The sequence below is a fragment of the Brienomyrus brachyistius genome, chromosome 12, assembly GCF_023856365.1.
Source record: "Brienomyrus brachyistius isolate T26 chromosome 12, BBRACH_0.4, whole genome shotgun sequence".
Taxonomy (NCBI): Eukaryota; Metazoa; Chordata; class Actinopteri; order Osteoglossiformes; family Mormyridae; genus Brienomyrus; species Brienomyrus brachyistius.
Window position 1 is genome coordinate 16612806 of NC_064544.1, and position 19454 is coordinate 16632259.

The following is a 19454-nucleotide window of genomic DNA, read 5'->3' on the forward strand; positions in this document are numbered from 1 at the left end:
AGATATATGTCTAAAAGAATATTTTGTATATTAAAAAGGGTAAGTAATTCCCAGGAGCGCTTGGAAGGACCAACACGCATTCACAGCCTTCGGCTGCGCCATTGGATTCCGCCATTGGGCCAGTGGGCGGCTCCCTACACTAAATATGGAAAAATTCTGGAATAACCCAAGATGGGGAGCCAACCCATGGAAGGGGACACACACACACACACAGACACACACACACACCATTCACACATACATTCACACCTACGGTCAGTTTTGAGAGCCTGCAAGCTCCACACACATACAGTACAGCTTGGATGGGCAGCTCCTGCACAAATTTAAATTACTTTAGAAATACAATGCAGCTAAAAATTATATGTACACTGTGAAAAAATGGTCAAAAATGGAAATTAAATTTAGGATATTGATTGTGAAATTTTATCACTATTTCCTCAATGCATTGGGTATTTTATCAGTTGAGAAACTCAATTAACCCTACAAATGCTTGTGTGGAGAATGACCACCAAGGCAGGAAACTAAGGGCACCCAGTTACCTGCCTATTGCTATCTGCCGTTAGCGGAGCAAAGGCCGAACGGAGGGCGTGCTACAAACGAGACCTGTGGGCGGAGCCGAGCCTGCAGCGGTGCCTAACACTGCTCTCTATGAGTCTGAAGGGTTTCTGCTTTTTTATTCCTTTTAAAATGATTCTTTGTGCCTCTGATAGTAAGAGTATCTATTATATCAGAGCTATTCAAATCACATCCTCAAGGGCCGAGCCCTGCTGATTTTCCAGCCTTCCTTTAGCTGTTAGCCGGGTGTGAAGCCTCTGGCCAATTAGAATCAGTAATTATTAAACTAACTACCTAGTAGAACTGAAAAGAAGGCCTGGATTTGGAATCGAGGGCCAGATTTGAAGAGCCCTGTACTACAATAAACAGAATGTTCTGGAATGTCTCTTGGTGAACACACTAGTACTTATGTAAAACAGAATAGACATGTTGCATGTTTGTTCTGCTCACCTTGTGCAGGATTGGCATTATTCCCCTGTGAACCTGCATAGAACAAAGTATAGAAAAAGGATGAATGGATAAATTTTCACCTCCCAAATCTATTTTAGAAAATAAATAAAATTCCTAAATATGGAAAGATGTGGGAATAAACCAAGATGGGGAGCCAACCCATGGAAGGACACACACACACACACACACACACACACGCCATTCACACATACATTCACACCTATGGTCAGTTTTGAGAGCCTGCAAGCTCCACACACATACAGCTTGGATGGGCAGCTCCTGCATCAATTTAAATCACTTTAGAAATACAATGCAGCCAAAAATATGTAAATTGAAAAAATAGTCAAAAAAGAAAATGAAATTTTGGATATTGATTGAAAGTTCATGACTGTTGTCCTCAATGCTTTGGGTATTTCATCAGTTGGGAAACTCAACTAAAAATGCCAATGAAGGCCATTATCTGGTCTCTATGAGCCTGAAGAGTTTCTGTTTTCTGTGCCCGTTAAAATGATTCTTTGTGCCTTTGATAGTGAGAGTATTTATTATAATAAACAGGATGTTCTGGAATGTCTCTGAGTGAACACAGAACTACAGTACATATGTAAAACAGAATAGACATGTTGCATATTTGTTCTGCTCACCTTGTGCAGGATTGGCATTATTCCCCTGTGAACCTGCATAGAACAAAGTATAGAAAAAGGATGAATGGATACATTTTCACCTCCCAAATCTATTTTAGAAAATAAATAAAATTCCTAAATATGGAAAGATGTGGGAATAAACCAAGATGGGGAGCCAAGCCATGGAAGGACACACACACACACACACACACACACACACACGCACACACGCCATTCACACATACATTCACACCTATGGTCAGTTTTGAGAGCCTGCAAGCTCCACACACATACAGCTTGGATGGGCAGCTCCTGCACCAATTTAAATCACTTTAGAAATACAATGCAGCCAAAAATATGTAAATTGAAAAAATAGTCAAAAAAGGAAATGAAATTTTGGATATTGATTGAAAGTTCATGACTGTTGTCCTCAATGCTTTGGGTATTTCATCAGTTGGGAAACTCAACTAAAAATGCCAATGAAGGCCATTATCTGGTCTCTATGAGCCTGAAGAGTTTCTGTTTTCTGTGCCCGTTAAAATGATTCTTTGTGCCTTTGATAGTGAGAGTATTTATTATAATAAACAGGATGTTCTGGAATGTCTCTGAGTGAACACAGAACTACAGTACATATGTAAAACAGAATAGACATGTTGCATATTTGTTCTGCTCACCTTGTGCAGGATTGGCATTATTCCCCTGTGAACCTGCATAGAACAAAGTATAGAAAAAGGATGAATGGATACATTTTCACCTCCCAAATCTATTTTAGAAAATAAATAAAATTCCTAAATATGGAAAGATGTGGGAATAAACCAAGATGGGGAGCCAACCCATGGAAGGACACACACACACACACACACACACACACACACACACACGCACACACGCCATTCACACATACATTCACACCTATGGTCAGTTTTGAGAGCCTGCAAGCTCCACACACATACAGCTTGGATGGGCAACTCCTGCACCAATTTAAATCACTTTAGAAATACAATGCAGCCAAAAATATGTAAATTGAAAAAATAGTCAAAAAAGGAAATGAAATTTTGGATATTGATTGAAAGTTCATGACTGTTGTCCTCAATGCTTTGGGTATTTCATCAGTTGGGAAACTCAACTAAAAATGCCAATGAAGGCCATTATCTGGTCTCTATGAGTCTGAAGGCTTTTTCTGTTTTTCTGTGCCTGTTAAAATGATTCTTTGTGCCTTTGATAGTGAGAGTATTTACTATAATAAACAGGATGTTCTGGAATGTCTCTGAGTGAACACAGAACTACAGTACATATGTAAAACAGAATAGACATGTTGCATATTTGTTCTGCTCACCTTGTGCAGGATTGGCATTATTCCCCTGTGAACCTGCATAGAACAAGCACATATAGAAAACGGATGAATGGATACATGTTCACCTTCCAAATCTATTTTAGAAAATAAATTAAATTCCTAAATATGGAAAGATGTGAGAATAAACCAAGATGGGGAGCCAACCCATGGAAGGGGACACACATACACACAGACACACACACACACACCATTCACACATACATTCACACCTACGGTCAGTTTTGAGAGCCTGCAAGCTCCACACACATACAGTACAGCTTGGATGGGCAGCTCCTGCACCAATTTAAATTACTTTAGAAATACAATGCAGCTAAAAATTATATGTACACTGTGAAAAAATGGTCAAAAATGGAAATTAAATTTAGGATATTGATTGTGAAATTTTATCACTATTTCCTCAATGCATTGGGTATTTTATCAGTTGAGAAACTCAACTAACCCTACAAATGCTTGTGTGGAGAATGACCACCAAGGCAGGAAACTAAGGGCACCCAGTTACCTGCCTATTGCTATCTGCCGTTATGTGTTAAATGATCTCTACTATGACTGGGAATTCCCCGCCATCCTCACATATTCATTCAACTCTATGATTTGCCAGGTGTACAAATAATTGTTTGAAGGCAGTAAATTACATTATTTGAAAACAATTTCACAATGTTTCGAATAAAAGTTTTTCTTGTTTCTTTACGTATCACACATAATTGTAACATTTTAGACAGTTTTTAAAGCTTGTCCTTCAATATCCTCAATTTTATTTCCATTTTTGGACATTTTTTCACTGTAGACAGATAATGTTTGGCTACATGTATCATGAAAAACAATTAATGTAAAATGCACATAAATATAACATAGTGTTCTTTGGAGTGAAAAACATTTGGAGTAACAAAGGATTTTTTGCAAACTTGTCGTAAAAAATTCCATATATGCTGATAAAGATGCTTTTACAGTAACTTATTCTGTATTATTCTTTAAATATAAAGCTATGTCTATATGTATAAAATAAATGATAATCTAAACTGTCATACACAACAAATCCAAATCTAATAAAGCAAACCAATAATAACAAAGCAATGAGAAGAGATCTTGAAGTGTCTACTTTTCGGCTTTTCAGGTGGAGGAGCCGGAAGTGACGGACGGTGCATCGGGCAAGTCGTGGGCGGGTCTGGTGAGCGGGGCGGAGCAATAGCCGAACGGAGGGCGGGCTACAAACGAGACCTGTGGGCGGAGCCGAGCCTGCAGCGATGCCTAACAATGCTCTCTATGAGTCTGAAGGGTTTCTGCTTTTTTATTCCTTTTAAAATGATTCTTTGTGCCTCTGATAGTAAGAGTATCTATTATATCAGAGCTATTCAAATCACATCCTCAAGGGCTGAGCCCTGCTGATTTTCCAGCCTTCCTTTAGCTGTTAGCCGGGTGTGAAATCTCTGGCCAATTAGAATCAGTAATTATCAAACTAACTACCTAGTAGAACTGAAAAGAAGGCCTGGATTTGGAATCGAGGGCCAGATTTGAAGAGCCCTGTACTACAATAAACAGAATGTTCTGGAATGTCTCTTGGTGAACACACTAGTACTTATGTAAAACAGAATAGACATGTCGCATGTTTGTTCTGCTCACCTTGTGCAGGATTGGCATTATTCCCCTGTGAACCTGCATAGAACAAAGTATAGAAAAAGGATGAATGGATAAATTTTCACCTCCCAAATCTATTTTAGAAAATAAATAAAATTCCTAAATATGGAAAGATGTGGGAATAAACCAAGATGGGGAGCCAACCCATGGAAGGACACACACACACACACACACACACACAGACACACACACACACGCCATTCACACATACATTCACACCTATGGTCAGTTTTGAGAGCCTGCAAGCTCCACACACATACAGCTTGGATGGGCAGCTCCTGCACCAATTTAAATCACTTTAGAAATACAATGCAGCCAAAAATATGTAAATTGAAAAAATAGTCAAAAAAGGAAATGAAATTTTGGATATTGATTGAAAGCTCATGACTGTTGTCCTCAATGCTTTGGGCATTTCATCAGTTGGGAAACTCAACTAAAAATGCCAATGAAGGCCATTATCTGGTCTCTATGAGCCTGAAGAGTTTCTGTTTTCTATGCCTGTTAAAATGATTCTTTGTGCCTTTGATAGTGAGAGTATTTACTATAATAAACAGGATGTTCTGGAATGTCTCTGAGTGAACACAGAACTACAGTACATATGTAAAACAGAATAGACATGTTGCATATTTGTTCTGCTCACCTTGTGCAGGATTGGCATTATTCCCCTGTGAACCTGCATAGAACAAGCACATATAGAAAACGGTTGAATGGATACATGTTCACCTTCCAAATCGATTTTAGAAAATAAATTAAATTCCTAAATATGGAAAGATGTGAGAATAAACCAAGATGGGGAGCCAACCCATGGAAGGGGACACACACACACACACACCATTCACACATACATTCACACCTACGGTCAGTTTTGAGAGCCTGCAAGCTCCACACACATACAGTACAGCTTGGATGGGCAGCTCCTGCACCAATTTAAATTACTTTAGAAATACAATGCAGCTAAAAATTATATGTACACTGTGAAAAAATGGTCAAAAATGGAAATTAAATTTAGGATATTGATTGTGAAATTTTATCACTATTTCCTCAATGCATTGGGTATTTTATCAGTTGAGAAACTCAATTAACCCTACAAATTCTTGTGTGGAGAATGACCACCAAGGCAGGAAACTAAGGGCACCCAGTTACCTGCCTATTGCTATCTGCCGTTAGCGGAGCAAAGGCCGAACGGAGGGCGTGCTACAAACGAGACCTGTGGGCGGAGCCGAGCCTGCAGCGATGCCTAACACTGGTCTCTATGAGTCTGAAGGGTTTCTGCTTTTTTATTCCTTTTAAAATGATTCTTTGTGCCTCTGATAGTAAGAGTATCTATTATATCAGAGCTATTCAAATCACATCCTCAAGGGCTGAGCCCTGCTGATTTTCCAGCCTTCCTTTAGCTGTTAGCCGGGTGTGAAGCCTCTGGCCAATTAGAATCAGTAATTATCAAACTAGCTACCTAGTAGAACTGAAAAGAAGGCCTGGATTTGGAATCGAGGGCCAGATTTGAAGAGCCCTGTACTACAATAAACAGAATGTTCTGGAATGTCTCTTGGTGAACACACTAGTACTTATGTAAAACAGAATAGACATGTTGCATATTTGTTCTGCTCACCTTGTGCAGGATTGGCATTATTCCCATGTGAACCTGCATAGAACAAAGTATAGAAAAAGGATGAATGGATAAATTTTCACCTCCCAAATCTATTTTAGAAAATAAATAAAATTCCTAAATATGGAAAGATGTGGGAATAAACCAAGACGGGGAGCCAACCCATGGAAGGACACACACACACACACACACACACACACACACACACACACCATTCACACCTATGGTCAGTTTTGAGAGCCTGCAAGCTCCACACACATACAGCTTGGATGGGCAGCTCCTGCACCAATTTAAATCACTTTAGAAATACAATGCAGCCAAAAATATGTAAATTGAAAAAATTGTCAAAAAAGGAAATGAAATTTTGGATATTGATTGAAAGTTCATGACTGTTGTCCTCAATGCTTTGGGTATTTCATCAGTTGGGAAACTCAACTAAAAATGCCAATGAAGGCCATTATCTGGTCTCTATGAGCCTGAACAGTTTCTGTTTTCTGTGCCTGTTAAAATGATTCTTTGTGCCTTTGATAGTGAGAGTATTTACTATAATAAACAGGATGTTCTGGAATGTCTCTGAGTGAACACAGAACTACAGTACATATGTAAAACAGAATAGACATGTTGCATATTTGTTCTGCTCACCTTGTGCAGGATTGGCATTATTCCCCTGTGAACCTGCATAGAACAAGCACATATAGAAAACGGATGAATGGATACATGTTCACCTTCCAAATCGATTTTAGAAAATAAATTAAATTCCTAAATATGGAAAGATGTGAGAATAAACCAAGATGGGGAGCCAACCCATGGAAGGGGACACACACACACACACACACACCATTCACACATACATTCACACCTACGGTCAGTTTTGAGAGCCTGCAAGCTCCACACACATACAGTACAGCTTGGATGGGCAGCTCCTGCACCAATTTAAATTACTTTAGAAATACAATGCAGCTAAAAATTATATGTACACTGTGAAAAAATGGTCAAAAATGGAAATTAAATTTAGGATATTGATTGTGAAATTTTATCACTATTTCCTCAATGCATTGGGTATTTTATCAGTTGAGAAACTCAACTAACCCTACAAATGCTTGTGTGGAGAATGACCACCAAGGCAGGAAACTAAGGGCACCCAGTTACCTGCCTATTGCTATCTGCCGTTATGTGTTAAATGATCTCTACTATGACTGGGAATTCCCCGCCATCCTCACATATTCATTCAACTCTATGATTTGCCAGGTGTACAAATAATTGTTTGAAGGCAGTAAATTACATTATTTGAAAACAATTTCACAATGTTTCGAATAAAAGTTTTTCTTGTTTCTTTACGTATCACACATAATTGTAACATTTTAGACAGTTTTTAAAGCTTGTCCTTCAATATCCTCAATTTTATTTCCATTTTTGGACATTTTTTCACTGTAGACAGATAATGTTTGGCTACATGTATCATGAAAAACAATTAATGTAAAATGCACATAAATATAACATAGTGTTCTTTGGAGTGAAAAACATTTGGAGTAACAAAGGATTTTTTGCAAACTTGTCGTAAAAAATTCCATATATGCTGATAAAGATGCTTTTACAGTAACTTATTCTGTATTATTCTTTAAATATAAAGCTATGTGTATATGTATAAAATAAATGATAATCTAAACTGTCATACACAACAAATCCAAATCTAATAAAGCAAACCAATAATAACAAAGCAATGAGAAGAGATCTTGAAGTGTCTACTTTTCGGCTTTTCAGGTGGAGGAGCCGGAAGTGACGGACGGTGCATCGGGCAAGTCGTGGGCGGGTCTGGTGAGCGGGGCGGAGCAAAGGCCGAAAGGAGGGCGGGCTACAAACGAGACCTGGGGGCGGAGCCGAGCCTGCAGCGATGCCTAACACTGGTCTCTATGAGTCTGAAGGGTTTCTGCTTTTTTATTCCTTTTAAAATGATTCGTTGTGCCTCTGATAGTAAGAGTATCTATTATATCAGAGCTATTCAAATCACATCCTCAAGGGCTGAGCCCTGCTGATTTTCCAGCCTTCCTTTAGCTGTTAGCCGGGTGTGAAGCTTCTGGCCAATTAGAATCAGTAATTATCAAACTAACTACCTAGTAGAACTGAAAAGAAGGCCTGGATTTGGAATCGAGGGCCAGATTTGAAGAGCCCTGTACTACAATAAACAGAATGTTCTGGAATGTCTCTTGGTGAACACACTAGTACTTATGTAAAACAGAATAGACATGTTGCATGTTTGTTCTGCTCACCTTGTGCAGGATTGGCATTATTCCCCTGTGAACCTGCATAGAACAAAGTATAGAAAACGGATGAATGGATACATGTTCACCTTCCAAATCGATTTTAGAAAATAAATTAGATTATTAAATATGGAAGGATGTGGGAATATCCCAAGATGGGGAGCCAACCCATGGAAGGACACACACACACCCACACATACACACACACACCATTCACACATACATTCACACCTACAGTATGGTCAGTTTTGAGAGCCTGCAAGATCCACACATATACAGCTTGGATGGGCAGCTCCTGCACCAATTTAAATCACTTTAGAAATACAATACAGTCAAAAATATATAAATTGAAAAAATAGTCAAAAATGGAAATGAAATTTTGGATATTGATTGAAAGTTCATGACTGTTGTCCTCAATGCGTTGGGTATTTCATCATTTGGGAAACTCAACTAAAAATGCCAATGAAGGCCATTATCTGGTCTCTATGAGCCTGAAGGCTTTTTCTGTTTTTCTGTGCCTGTTAAAATGATTCTTTGTGCCTCTGATAGTGAGAGTATTGACTATAATAAACAGGATGTCCTGGAATGCCTCTGAGTGAACACACTAGTACTTATGTAAAACAGAATAGACATGTTGCATATTTGTTCTGCTCAGCTTGTGCAGGATTGGCATTGTTCCCCTGTGAACCTGCATAGAACAAGCACATATAGAAAACGGATGAATGGATACATGTTCACCTCCCAAATCTATTTTAGAAAATAAATTAGATTCCTAAATATTGAAATAGGAATCTTGGGAATAACCCAAGATGGGGAGCCAACCCATGGAAGGATACACACATGCACACACACACACACACACACATACATTCACACCTACAATACGGTCGGTTTTGAGAGCCTGCAAGCTCCACACACATACAGCTTGGATGAGCAGCTCCTGCACCAATTTAAATCACTTTAGAAATACAATGCAGCCAAAAATTATTTGTACACTGTGTAAAAAATGGTCGAAAATGGAAATGAAATTTAGGATATTGATTGAAAGTCCATTACTGTTGTCCTAATAATAAACAGGATGTCCTGGAATGCCTCTGGGTGAACACAGAACTACAGTACATATGTAAAACAGAATAGAAATGTTGCATATTTGTTCTGCTCACCTTGTGTAGGATTGGCATTGTTCCCCTGTGAACCTGCATAGAACAAGCACATATAGAAAACCGATGAATGGATACATGTTCACCTCCCAAATTGTTTTTAGAAAACAAATTAGATTCCTAAATATGAAAAGATATGCGTTATTATTATTTGGAAATCACTCTATATGCCAAATAAAATGCAGTCACATTTGGAAACTTAGGAATTAGTTTCTTATGAGAAGGGTAGAGGGAGTGAAATGCACAAGCAAAACAAAGGGAAGACAAAACGAGATTCTGATGCAACTCTGTAGTTTTATATGTACTTATTCTGCAGGTATTGTCTCTTACCTAGATCAACCTTACTTGGACATATGGAACACATGAAGTTGAGCTCCTCCGTCTCAGGCAGGCTGACCCAATAATCTGGGTTTCCAGATTGTACTGCCCCTGTGGTTTCACACAAGTTACTGTTGGATATGTTGTTTGGGGGCCAGGTCTGATAGCTGACATTTTCTGAACTGACCCAGAACCAGAAATTAGGGGAGCAGGAGAAGCGCAGCCCCAGCCAGACATGATCAGTGGAGGCCTTCTCAGCTCTCCTACTGACCCAGTACTGGATCTCCTTGTTTTGGACAGAGGCCAGGTCAAAATAGTGTGTTCTGCAGTAATTCAGCGATACATTCCAGGTCATCGTTCTGTTTACCAAAATCAGGCAATCTAAAGCAGAAGGTAAGATGATTGTCAGATAGCCGGTGCAGGAGAAAGTCATGTGACATTTGGTAACTAGAAGAAATTCACAAAACCGTGCAGACAACATAACTTTCTGATGCAACTGTGCAGTGTTATGTGTACTTATAACACTGAATATAACTTTAGGTGTAGTATATTTTTAAAGTGATATAAATTAATGTTGTTAGATAAAGGTGAGAATCAGCCACTGTAGTAAAGTTACATAACTCACCATCATAGCATATGAATGGATGCTGTTCAACACATGGAGTCACATCCCATGTCCCAGGCCAGGTGACCTGAGCTAAAGCACATGCGTTATTCACATAATCATTTTGGCCATTTTTCCAGTTACGGAATGAGGAGTTTGACAGGTCTGACCATTCCCATGTATCCTGGAACAACCCAATCCATACCCAAGTGCCATTTGTAACCATTGTATGTATCAAGTCATTATCTTCTTGATTCCTCACAGTGGCCAGGTCTGTGTAATTGTATCTGCAGTAGCTCTGAGCATCAGACCAATTCCTATGTTGGTTAATCCAGGTGAAGTTCCAGGTAGCATTTATTCCATCTTTATAGGTGGGAGCTGTGGATTGTTGTAAACAGCATCAGAAACAGCAACAAACCTGAAGTCATTTACATGTAACCTACAGTATTTAGCAAATGGTTTTATCCAAAGTTACATACATTTTTGAAAGAGCCGGATCTTACTGTCTGGATTAATTGGGGATTAAGGGCCTGGTTCAGGACCCAAGTGGTGAAATCATTCTGTCAGTCATTGTGGGAGCTGAAAGAGTGACCATATGATCACAGGTACATTGTCCTAACCCACTGAGTCACACCAGCCTTTGCTAAACAAATCTAAGTCTGACATTTCAATTGAAATGATTAATGATTAATGACTTTAATTTAAAACCTAGCAATTCATATGAGAATATCAATTCTTATGCTGGCACAATACTTACTCTATTAAATACACATCAATTATGATTTTCCCTGATTCTAAAATGGGGGGGCTGGTTTTGGCATCAATAAATTATATTCAGTCAGGTGACACTCCTGGTTGATCAGTGTTTCCTTTATTTCCCCAAAATCTATATGCATTTCTTCGTTTACTTGTCTCGTTGCCTTGTGGGGAAATCTGCAGAGCAAAGCCATTGAAAAACCTTCGCCATAATCTGTATGATATAATCTGTATGCCATAATTTCTATGCCATAATCTCTATGCCATAATCTGTACGCAGTGCCTTGAGTGGCTGCCTGCTACAGCACCCATGTGTTTCTATGTTTTCTTCGTTTTCTTACTAATGTAAGTTTGTTTTTTCCCATCTTTTTACGTAAATCTGTGACTACCATGCCGTGGAACAGGAATGTTTTCATGCATCTATACCCATCAGCAGGCTTATTTCAATCACAGATGGCAGCTTTCACATATACGCATCATGACCTGCTGGACCTGCAAATCTCTGTCGTCAAAATCATAGTGACTCGTGAGATAATTAACAACTAAAAAATACATCTATATTTGTACAGTCAATGGGGGACTAGCTCATTGTTCTTCTCACAGTTTCATTCTGGTAGAGAAGTATTTCTTTCTCGATCCCACAAGCCCTACTGTGAGCCTGTCTGCTGCATAGAGCCGACTGGAGGACCTGTGTCTGTCGGACCTTGACACAAAGCCCCGCCCCAGCTTTCAACTCTACACTCAACAGTTTTCTCGTTTCATATACTGATGTAATCAAAGCCATTTTAGTAAAGCCTGTTCACTTTCCACCCCAGCTTCCAGCAGCTCACAAAGGGAAAGTTAATGCTGTGAGATGCAATGATGAGCAGTAGCAATGATGCTGCTGCTGGTACATCAAAGACAGCAGCTAGCATGTCTCCTCCAGTGGCATCAACAAGCACTGCTTCTCTTGTACCTCTGCCAACAACTGCTGTCCCAAAGCAACCCGCTCAGCTACCCAAATGACTTAAATGGCAATACACCATCCCAGCCAATACTGGGTAGTTACCCCAAACGTGTATTTGCTGGTACATCATTAAGATCATTCAATCCCGCCTGGCACTGCACACGACCATGGCTGGAGTACTCTGTTGTGCGGGATGCATGATTCTGTTTCCCCTGTCGGAAATATGGCAGCACTGTCAATGAGAGGGATGTAGTTTTTACCTTAACTGATTTTAACAACTGTAAAGCAGCACTTGATTGAGACAAGGGGCTACAGAGGCATGTGTCCAGCCACAACCATGTGCAGGCTTCAACCATGTGCATACTTCAACCATGTGGACTGAGCATAAAATCAGGGAGGCCACAGGGGGGACAGTGGATTCAGTGTTGGTTGGTATAACACAACTTCAAAAAAAACATTACTTTGTCAAGAGTATTGATAATGCTATAAGGTTTCTATGTGTAAATGAGTTGGGGCTCCATGGGACTGCAGAAACTTTGAGACATGATGCAGCGGGTAATTATGATGACATTGCTTCAGGTATTTTTCTAAAACTGATGGAATATACCTTAGAGAAGGATGAGAAGCTGGCAAGCATTGCTAAGGGTATCCCAAAAAATGCAGAATACACATCTAAGGATATCCAAAATGAAATTATTGAAACACTGGCTGACATGGTGCTTGGAGAGGTCAAGAAAAAATATGAAAGTGCTGATTCTGCAGAGTTTTGCCTCAAAAGTAGGTGCAATGTGGAAAATTTGTCTGTGATAATACGGTTTGACAGAAATTCCATGCCAGAGGAGCATCTTATTGGGTTGCTTGATTTGCAACAACTTGATGCAGAGTACATCACCTCTGAGATACTGTTACACCTTCTGATGCTGGCTACAGTGCTGACAGTATACTGAGTCAGTGTTATGATGTAGCTTCTGTGATGAGTGGGGTTAGAGATGGTGTACAAGCTCTGCTCCAAAAGAGGCTTGACAGATATGTCCCATACATCCACTGCTACAACCAGCAACTGCACTTAGTGGTTATGCATGCCATGCAAAGTGAGCCGTGTGCAAAAAGATTTTTTAGCCTATCTAGTTCACTCTACAACTTTTTTCACCACCACTATGTGCTCAATAAACATGATGCACCTTGTCTAAAAAGGCTACTTGAGATCAGATGGACAAGCCACTATGAGGCGACAAGGTGCACTATGGACAATCAAGAACAAATCCTTAGTATCCTATCTGAGATGACAGAGGATGATGATGCTGCAGTTGACCTGTGCACCGAGGCATCAGGCCTACTATGCCAAATTAAGAGGCATCACTTCTTTGAGATTGGAAAGTTCCTAGTGCAGGTGCTTGGTGTCTTGAAACCAGCAAATGCTATTCTACAGTCTCAGTCAGTTGATCTCCTGCTGAGGATGAGTCACATCCAGCAAAGAGAAAGAGAGCAATGAGCGAACACCTGGGTCAAAGTGTTGTGCTCTCAACTTTGGGCCATACAGACCCTGGTGACCCTACCATTTCCCCCCATCAGTCTCTGAAAAGATCCCTGCTCAACATCCTTGACAGGAACATTTCAGAAATGGAAACTAGATTTTCACACAAGAATACTGACCTGATGAGAGCCATATCTAGTCTTGCACATTTCTACGTAGATCCCACCCTGTTGCACCCTCTGGCTGTGATTGCTGGCACTGTAGCAGATGTTGTAAGTCTGAAAAATGAAGTTCTTGTGGCAAAACAGATGCTGCTCAAAATATGTTAAAGGGAAACAGACCTGTCCACTGTGTGTAAACTCCTGCAGGAGTACAAGGAAGCCAACCCTGAGTTGCATAAATTGTACGTAACAGCCCTGGTAATTGGTGTGTCTGCAGCATCGTGTGAGAGTTCCTTCTCCACTTTGTCAAGGGTCCTAACCCACTATCGTCGCACCATGTTACATACTGTAAAAGAAAGAGGAATTTGGTGATCTTAGCCCATGAGAAGTCCATAACAAATAACTTGGATATGGATGAATTTGTAAGAGTTTTTGCAAAGGGAAAGAGTTGTAGAGTGGATTGAGGAGAAGGAGAGTGGAGCTGTTCAGTTGTAAACAGGGAGTTCAGTTGTTTGCAAAACAAACAAGCTTAAAACAAGACAAAAAGACAAAAAAAAAAGAAAAAAGTTTAAATGTTCTGTTCTAAATCTGTTGTGTTCTACAAATTAGTTTGAGAAATGTATGAAAAGACATGGTGAATATATATTTTTTTAATTACTATGCCAACCCTTTATAGTTGTAAATATTGGCATATATTGGGAGGTCTTATTTTATTCTTACTTTATTTTGCAAATTTATTTGAGAATTAGGCTATCCAATTCAGATAAATTTTATGTTGTTGGTTGTAAAGGTCTGGATGGATATTTTATTTTATTCTTTATTTTATAAAATTTCTTTAATTCTATTTTTCAGTTTTATTTTTCAAGACTTGGTGAATTGATTTTTTTTATAACTTGGCCTACCCTTTTTAGTTTTGTTAATATTGGCAATAGTGAGACATGTTATTGTTGGGTTGGAATATACAGGCATAGTCAGTTCGAAAAAAAATGACCCAGAACTCGATTTGAATCTCAGAAGTCGAACCGTGAACACCGACCTAAGATAACTTGTATGCGCGGGGAAATGAGTCACACGGCACGTCTCTCAGCGGAAACAAAGGGTAACGCTTCAGTCTCAGCCTCGCATTCGCTGTGATATCATCATTTGTTGGTAATAGTGCTTTCTTCATTGAAAATACTGTATCAGGTAATACACTGTACTTAATATCATTTTGGTAGCCATTGCCCACCAAAAAGTTACGCAATAGTTGCACAAACGTTACAACCTAAAAGTTTGCGATTTACAAACAAATTAACAAATATAGAGTAAAAATAAAAATAAACAATGGACCACATGAACTTTTTAGGATTCGAACCCAAGTTCTGAACGGACCACTGTATTTGATATAGGCCATCCAATTAAGGTAAATGTCATGTTTTTAGTTGTTATAATCTAATGAGGAATATTTTATTTTTTGTTGTTTTATTTTTCAGTTTCCCCCTGAGGGATTGCCACCTTACCGTGGTCAGGGGGTTTGCGTGCCTCAGTGACCCTAAGAGCTACACCAGCAGAAGCTCAGCCTTTAGGTGGGACATCCAAGTTGGACAGGTCTTAGGGTAGAGGCCTGACAAAGTGCAATCCAATTACATGACAAAGACAGTTATCCAGAGCACCCCCACCCCTTTCCCGCCTATGTCGTCACCATGTGCCCCCTTCACATTTCTGGCTGCCCCCTCATACATGCCTGTCTAGAACCGGCCCTGCTTGATGGGTTTAGTTTTGTAGAGAAATCACATGGTTCTGGGCATGGGGGCGGCCTGGCAACTATTTTTAACACAATGTTAAAAATTGAACCCAAGATTAGCAGAGATTTTATAACATTTGAAGCAATGCTAATCCACTTGGTGTCCAACCCGCCCACCCATCTATATTCTTATAGTTTACAGACCACCGGGATCATACACTTCATTTCTGACAGAATTCGGGGAACTTCTCTCTGACTTAGTGATTAACTTTTAATACTTGGAGACTTCAATATACATGTGGACATAGAGACTGATGCCTTCGGCAAAAGTTTCCTGTCCCTTCTAGACTTGATTATTACTCACAGAGTTTCTATTCGTCATGTCTGTCCATTGGATAAGTCCTTCACCATTTTCTAATCACCTTTGTGATTGAGCCACCCTCTTTGACTATGGTAGAGAAGATTATCAGGACACGTCACCTAGATGATAGAAATTTGTTACAATTTATTAATAGAGTAAGTATTGTGAACTTCATTTATAGTACAGATGTCAATGAAGTCACCCATGACTTTAATACAGTGGTTAGGCGGATTTTAGGTGAAATGGCTCCTTTGAAAAATAAAGTAGTAAAAACGCCCACCCAGACACTCCCCATGGGTTAATGATCACGCATGCTCTTGCAAACAGGAGTGCTGCACATTGGAGCACAAATGGAAATCCATGGACATAGAAGTGTTTAAGTCAGCATGGCGACAATACAAACTAGCCCTTCATAGGGCACATTCAGCCGAATATTGTAACCTCATTGATTGCAATAAAAATAACCCTTTGCTACCTTTTCAAAACAGTAGCTCATCTAACAGAAAAGGCTGAACCTCTACTACTAATTTCAGTAGCTAACATTTTATGAACTTCTTTAATGATAAAATTACAAACATTAGACTGCAAACACAATGAATTTCAATGCAAACGGATCGTGAACACACCCTTTATGATTTTGAATTATTTAATGAACAAGACGTAAAAACTATTATAATTACTGTAAAATCAAACCAACCACTTGTCCACTGGACGCAATCCCCACTAAGCTTCTTAAAGAATCTTTGGGAGGTCTGGGAAAACCTATAACTACCATACTGAATGTGTCCCTGTTATCAGGTGGTGTCCCTGACCAACTGAAAGTAGCAGTAATCAGCCCACTACTGAAGAAGCTAAGTTTGAATCCACATGAGCTCAGCAATTACAGACTTATCTCAAACGTACCATTTTTGTCAAAAGTTCTGGAGAAGACTGCTCAACTTCATTCATACGTGGACAGACACAACATAATGGATTGTTTCCAGTCAGGCTGCACTGAAACTGTCTTAACTAAAGTCGTAAATGACATAACAATAGCAACTGATGTTGACAGCGAGACTGTGCTAATGCTCCTGGACCTTAGTGCTGCTTTTGAGATGGTTAGTCATTCTGTCCTATTACAAAGACTTAAATTTGAGGTTTGATTGTGTGGAACAGTGTTGAAATAGTTTAAATTATACTTAACTATGTTCAAGTGTCAATATCTATCAATAAGTTCAACTTGTACTCCATTGTTAATGTCATCGGTCATATATGGAGTACCACAGGGTTCAGTGCTTGGTCCTTTATTGTTTTCCCTCTACATGCTGCCATTAGGAAACACATTGAGAAAACATAATGTTAACTATCACTCCTATGTCGACAACACCCAAATATACATTTCGGTTATGCCTAATGACACCAAACTTATTGTCACCTTAGCTAATTGCTTTAACAAACTTAAAACCTGGATGACAGAAAACCTTTTATCACTAAATGCTCAGAAAACCGAGGTTCTGTTGTTTGGAGGGAGGTCTGCAGATAGGAATAGTATAATCTCCACACTTCACTCCAAAGGGCTGAACTTTTCCCTCAGCAGCTCAGCCGTCTAAGATACAAACCTCTCATTTAAATCACATGCAAATGCAGTATTGATGACGTCCTTCTTACAGCAAAGCCAAATTGCCAAACTGCCAAACTGCGACGATTTCATACTATTCAAGACACAGAGAAATTGATATATGCTTTTGTATACAGTAGGTTAGATTACCTACTAAAAATTACTTAAATCTTTTATTACTTCAGTTTAGTTTACCCGCAACCTAACATACCATAACTATGGCTGCTGGTGCTGCTATACATGTCATTTTTATCTACTATTCTTGTCCGTTTATGTGTCAACGCATGTTCTGACCATCCATGCTCTCTGCCTTCCCACATGTCCGGGTGGTGCCCGGAGTGGGCACCATCTGAGCTGGAGTCCTGGTTCAGACCCATGGAGGGGTGACATCGCACATGGGACATATGAGCTGTATCATTGTGGGTGCTGCCTTCAGTACCTCCCCACACAGCCAAATGTGGAGAAAGGCCTTTGGCCACCCCTCAGAGGCCAACATGGATAATGGACTTATGGATGGACTTTCTCTTCATTCTTAATCATAGCATATACCTACCTTTTAGCAAGCATGTCCACTCTTTTCTGTTTTCAGTAATGTTAGTATGCCTGGGGGGGTTCGGCGGCCAGTTGACCTTGGACCCCCAGAGGTTTTTTTTTTCTCGCTACTTGGGAGTTTTTGGTTCCTCTCCTCTGTAGTCTTCTGGTTTTCTTTATTCAATTTCTTTCTTTCCTTTTTTCCCATTCTGTATCTCCCTCTAATTATGTTTTAGTTATCACAACACAACCCTGTAAAGTGCTTTAGGACAACTTTGTTGTGAAAGATGCTATATAAAAATTAATTGAATTGAATTGGACATACAGTATCTTTAAGACGTTTAAGAGGCTGGTGCAAAGACAGCTTTGACCCCTGTTAACAGACCACCTGTATCCCCTGCAATTTGCCTACCAGACACACATAAGTGTGGACAAGGCTCTGATCCACTTGCTTCAGAGATCCTAGTCCCACCTAGACAAAGCCAGCACCATAGTCAAACTCCAATCGAGGAACATGGTCAGGACAATGCAGCTTGATGCCCCCACAATATCCTGGAACATGGACTACCGAAGTAATAGATGAAAGTTTGTACTAGTACAGGACTTGCCTTGTGATGCAGGGAGAACAACCTGCAGCTCAACATCAGTAAGACAAAGGAGCTGGTGGTGGACTTCCAGTGTAACAGGGAGCCCCTGAGACCAGTCACCATCCATGGGGAGGAAGTGGAGATGGTGCAGGCCTACAAGACCTGGGGGTCGACCTGAACAACAGACTGGACTGGGCAGAGAACACAGCGGCACTGTACAGGAAAGGCCAGAACAGACTGTGCTTTCTGAAGAGGCTCAGGTTTTTAATGCGTGTGGCTGCTGTGTATGTTCTATCAGCCCTTAGTGGCCAGTGTGCTTTTCTAAACATGTGACAGCAGGTTCTGTGGGATCCAACAGTACCTAATCATCCCTCTCCCTGAGTCTGCAGAAGGTCCCCCAACCCTATGACACATCCTGTGTGGTCCCCTTTCCAATGAGAGGATGTTCCAGCTCCATTAAGGACTTCAGACCAGTTACTCTCACCTCACATATCTTTAAGACCTTTTAGAGGCTGGTGCAAAAACAGCTTTGACCCCTGTGAGCAGACCATCTGGATCCGCTGCAGTTTGCCTACCAGATACGCATAAGAATGGACAATGGTCTAATCCATATGCTTCGCAGAACCTACTCACACCTAGACAAAGCCAGCATTATAGTCAAACTCCGACTGCGGAACAGCCTTTCAATGCAGCTTGATGCCAATCGCAATACCTTGGGTCATAGACGGCCTAAGTAACAGATGGCAGTTTGTGAAGATGTG

General features: G+C 40.0%; 4 protein-coding genes across 9 annotated transcripts in view; all 4 read right to left on the reverse strand.

The window, feature by feature from the left end:
* The window catches only part of LOC125704503 (macrophage mannose receptor 1-like), a 138905-nt gene that overhangs the window by 99473 nt on the left and 19978 nt on the right, over positions 1-19454 (reverse strand). The window lies entirely within an intron of this gene.
* The window catches only part of LOC125704509 (macrophage mannose receptor 1-like), a 151077-nt gene that overhangs the window by 55456 nt on the left and 76167 nt on the right, over positions 1-19454 (reverse strand). The window lies entirely within an intron of this gene.
* The window catches only part of LOC125704512 (macrophage mannose receptor 1-like), a 90452-nt gene that overhangs the window by 33496 nt on the left and 37502 nt on the right, over positions 1-19454 (reverse strand). The window lies entirely within an intron of this gene.
* Positions 9087-18820, reverse strand: LOC125704607 (putative C-type lectin domain family 20 member A). The gene is made up of 5 exons (XM_048970395.1): positions 18715-18820; positions 18129-18221; positions 10579-10935; positions 9966-10334; positions 9087-9163 (listed from the first exon to the last, which is right to left on the reverse strand). Exons 1-5 carry the CDS (start codon positions 18818-18820, stop codon positions 9087-9089), a joined length of 1002 nt encoding a protein of 333 aa, XP_048826352.1.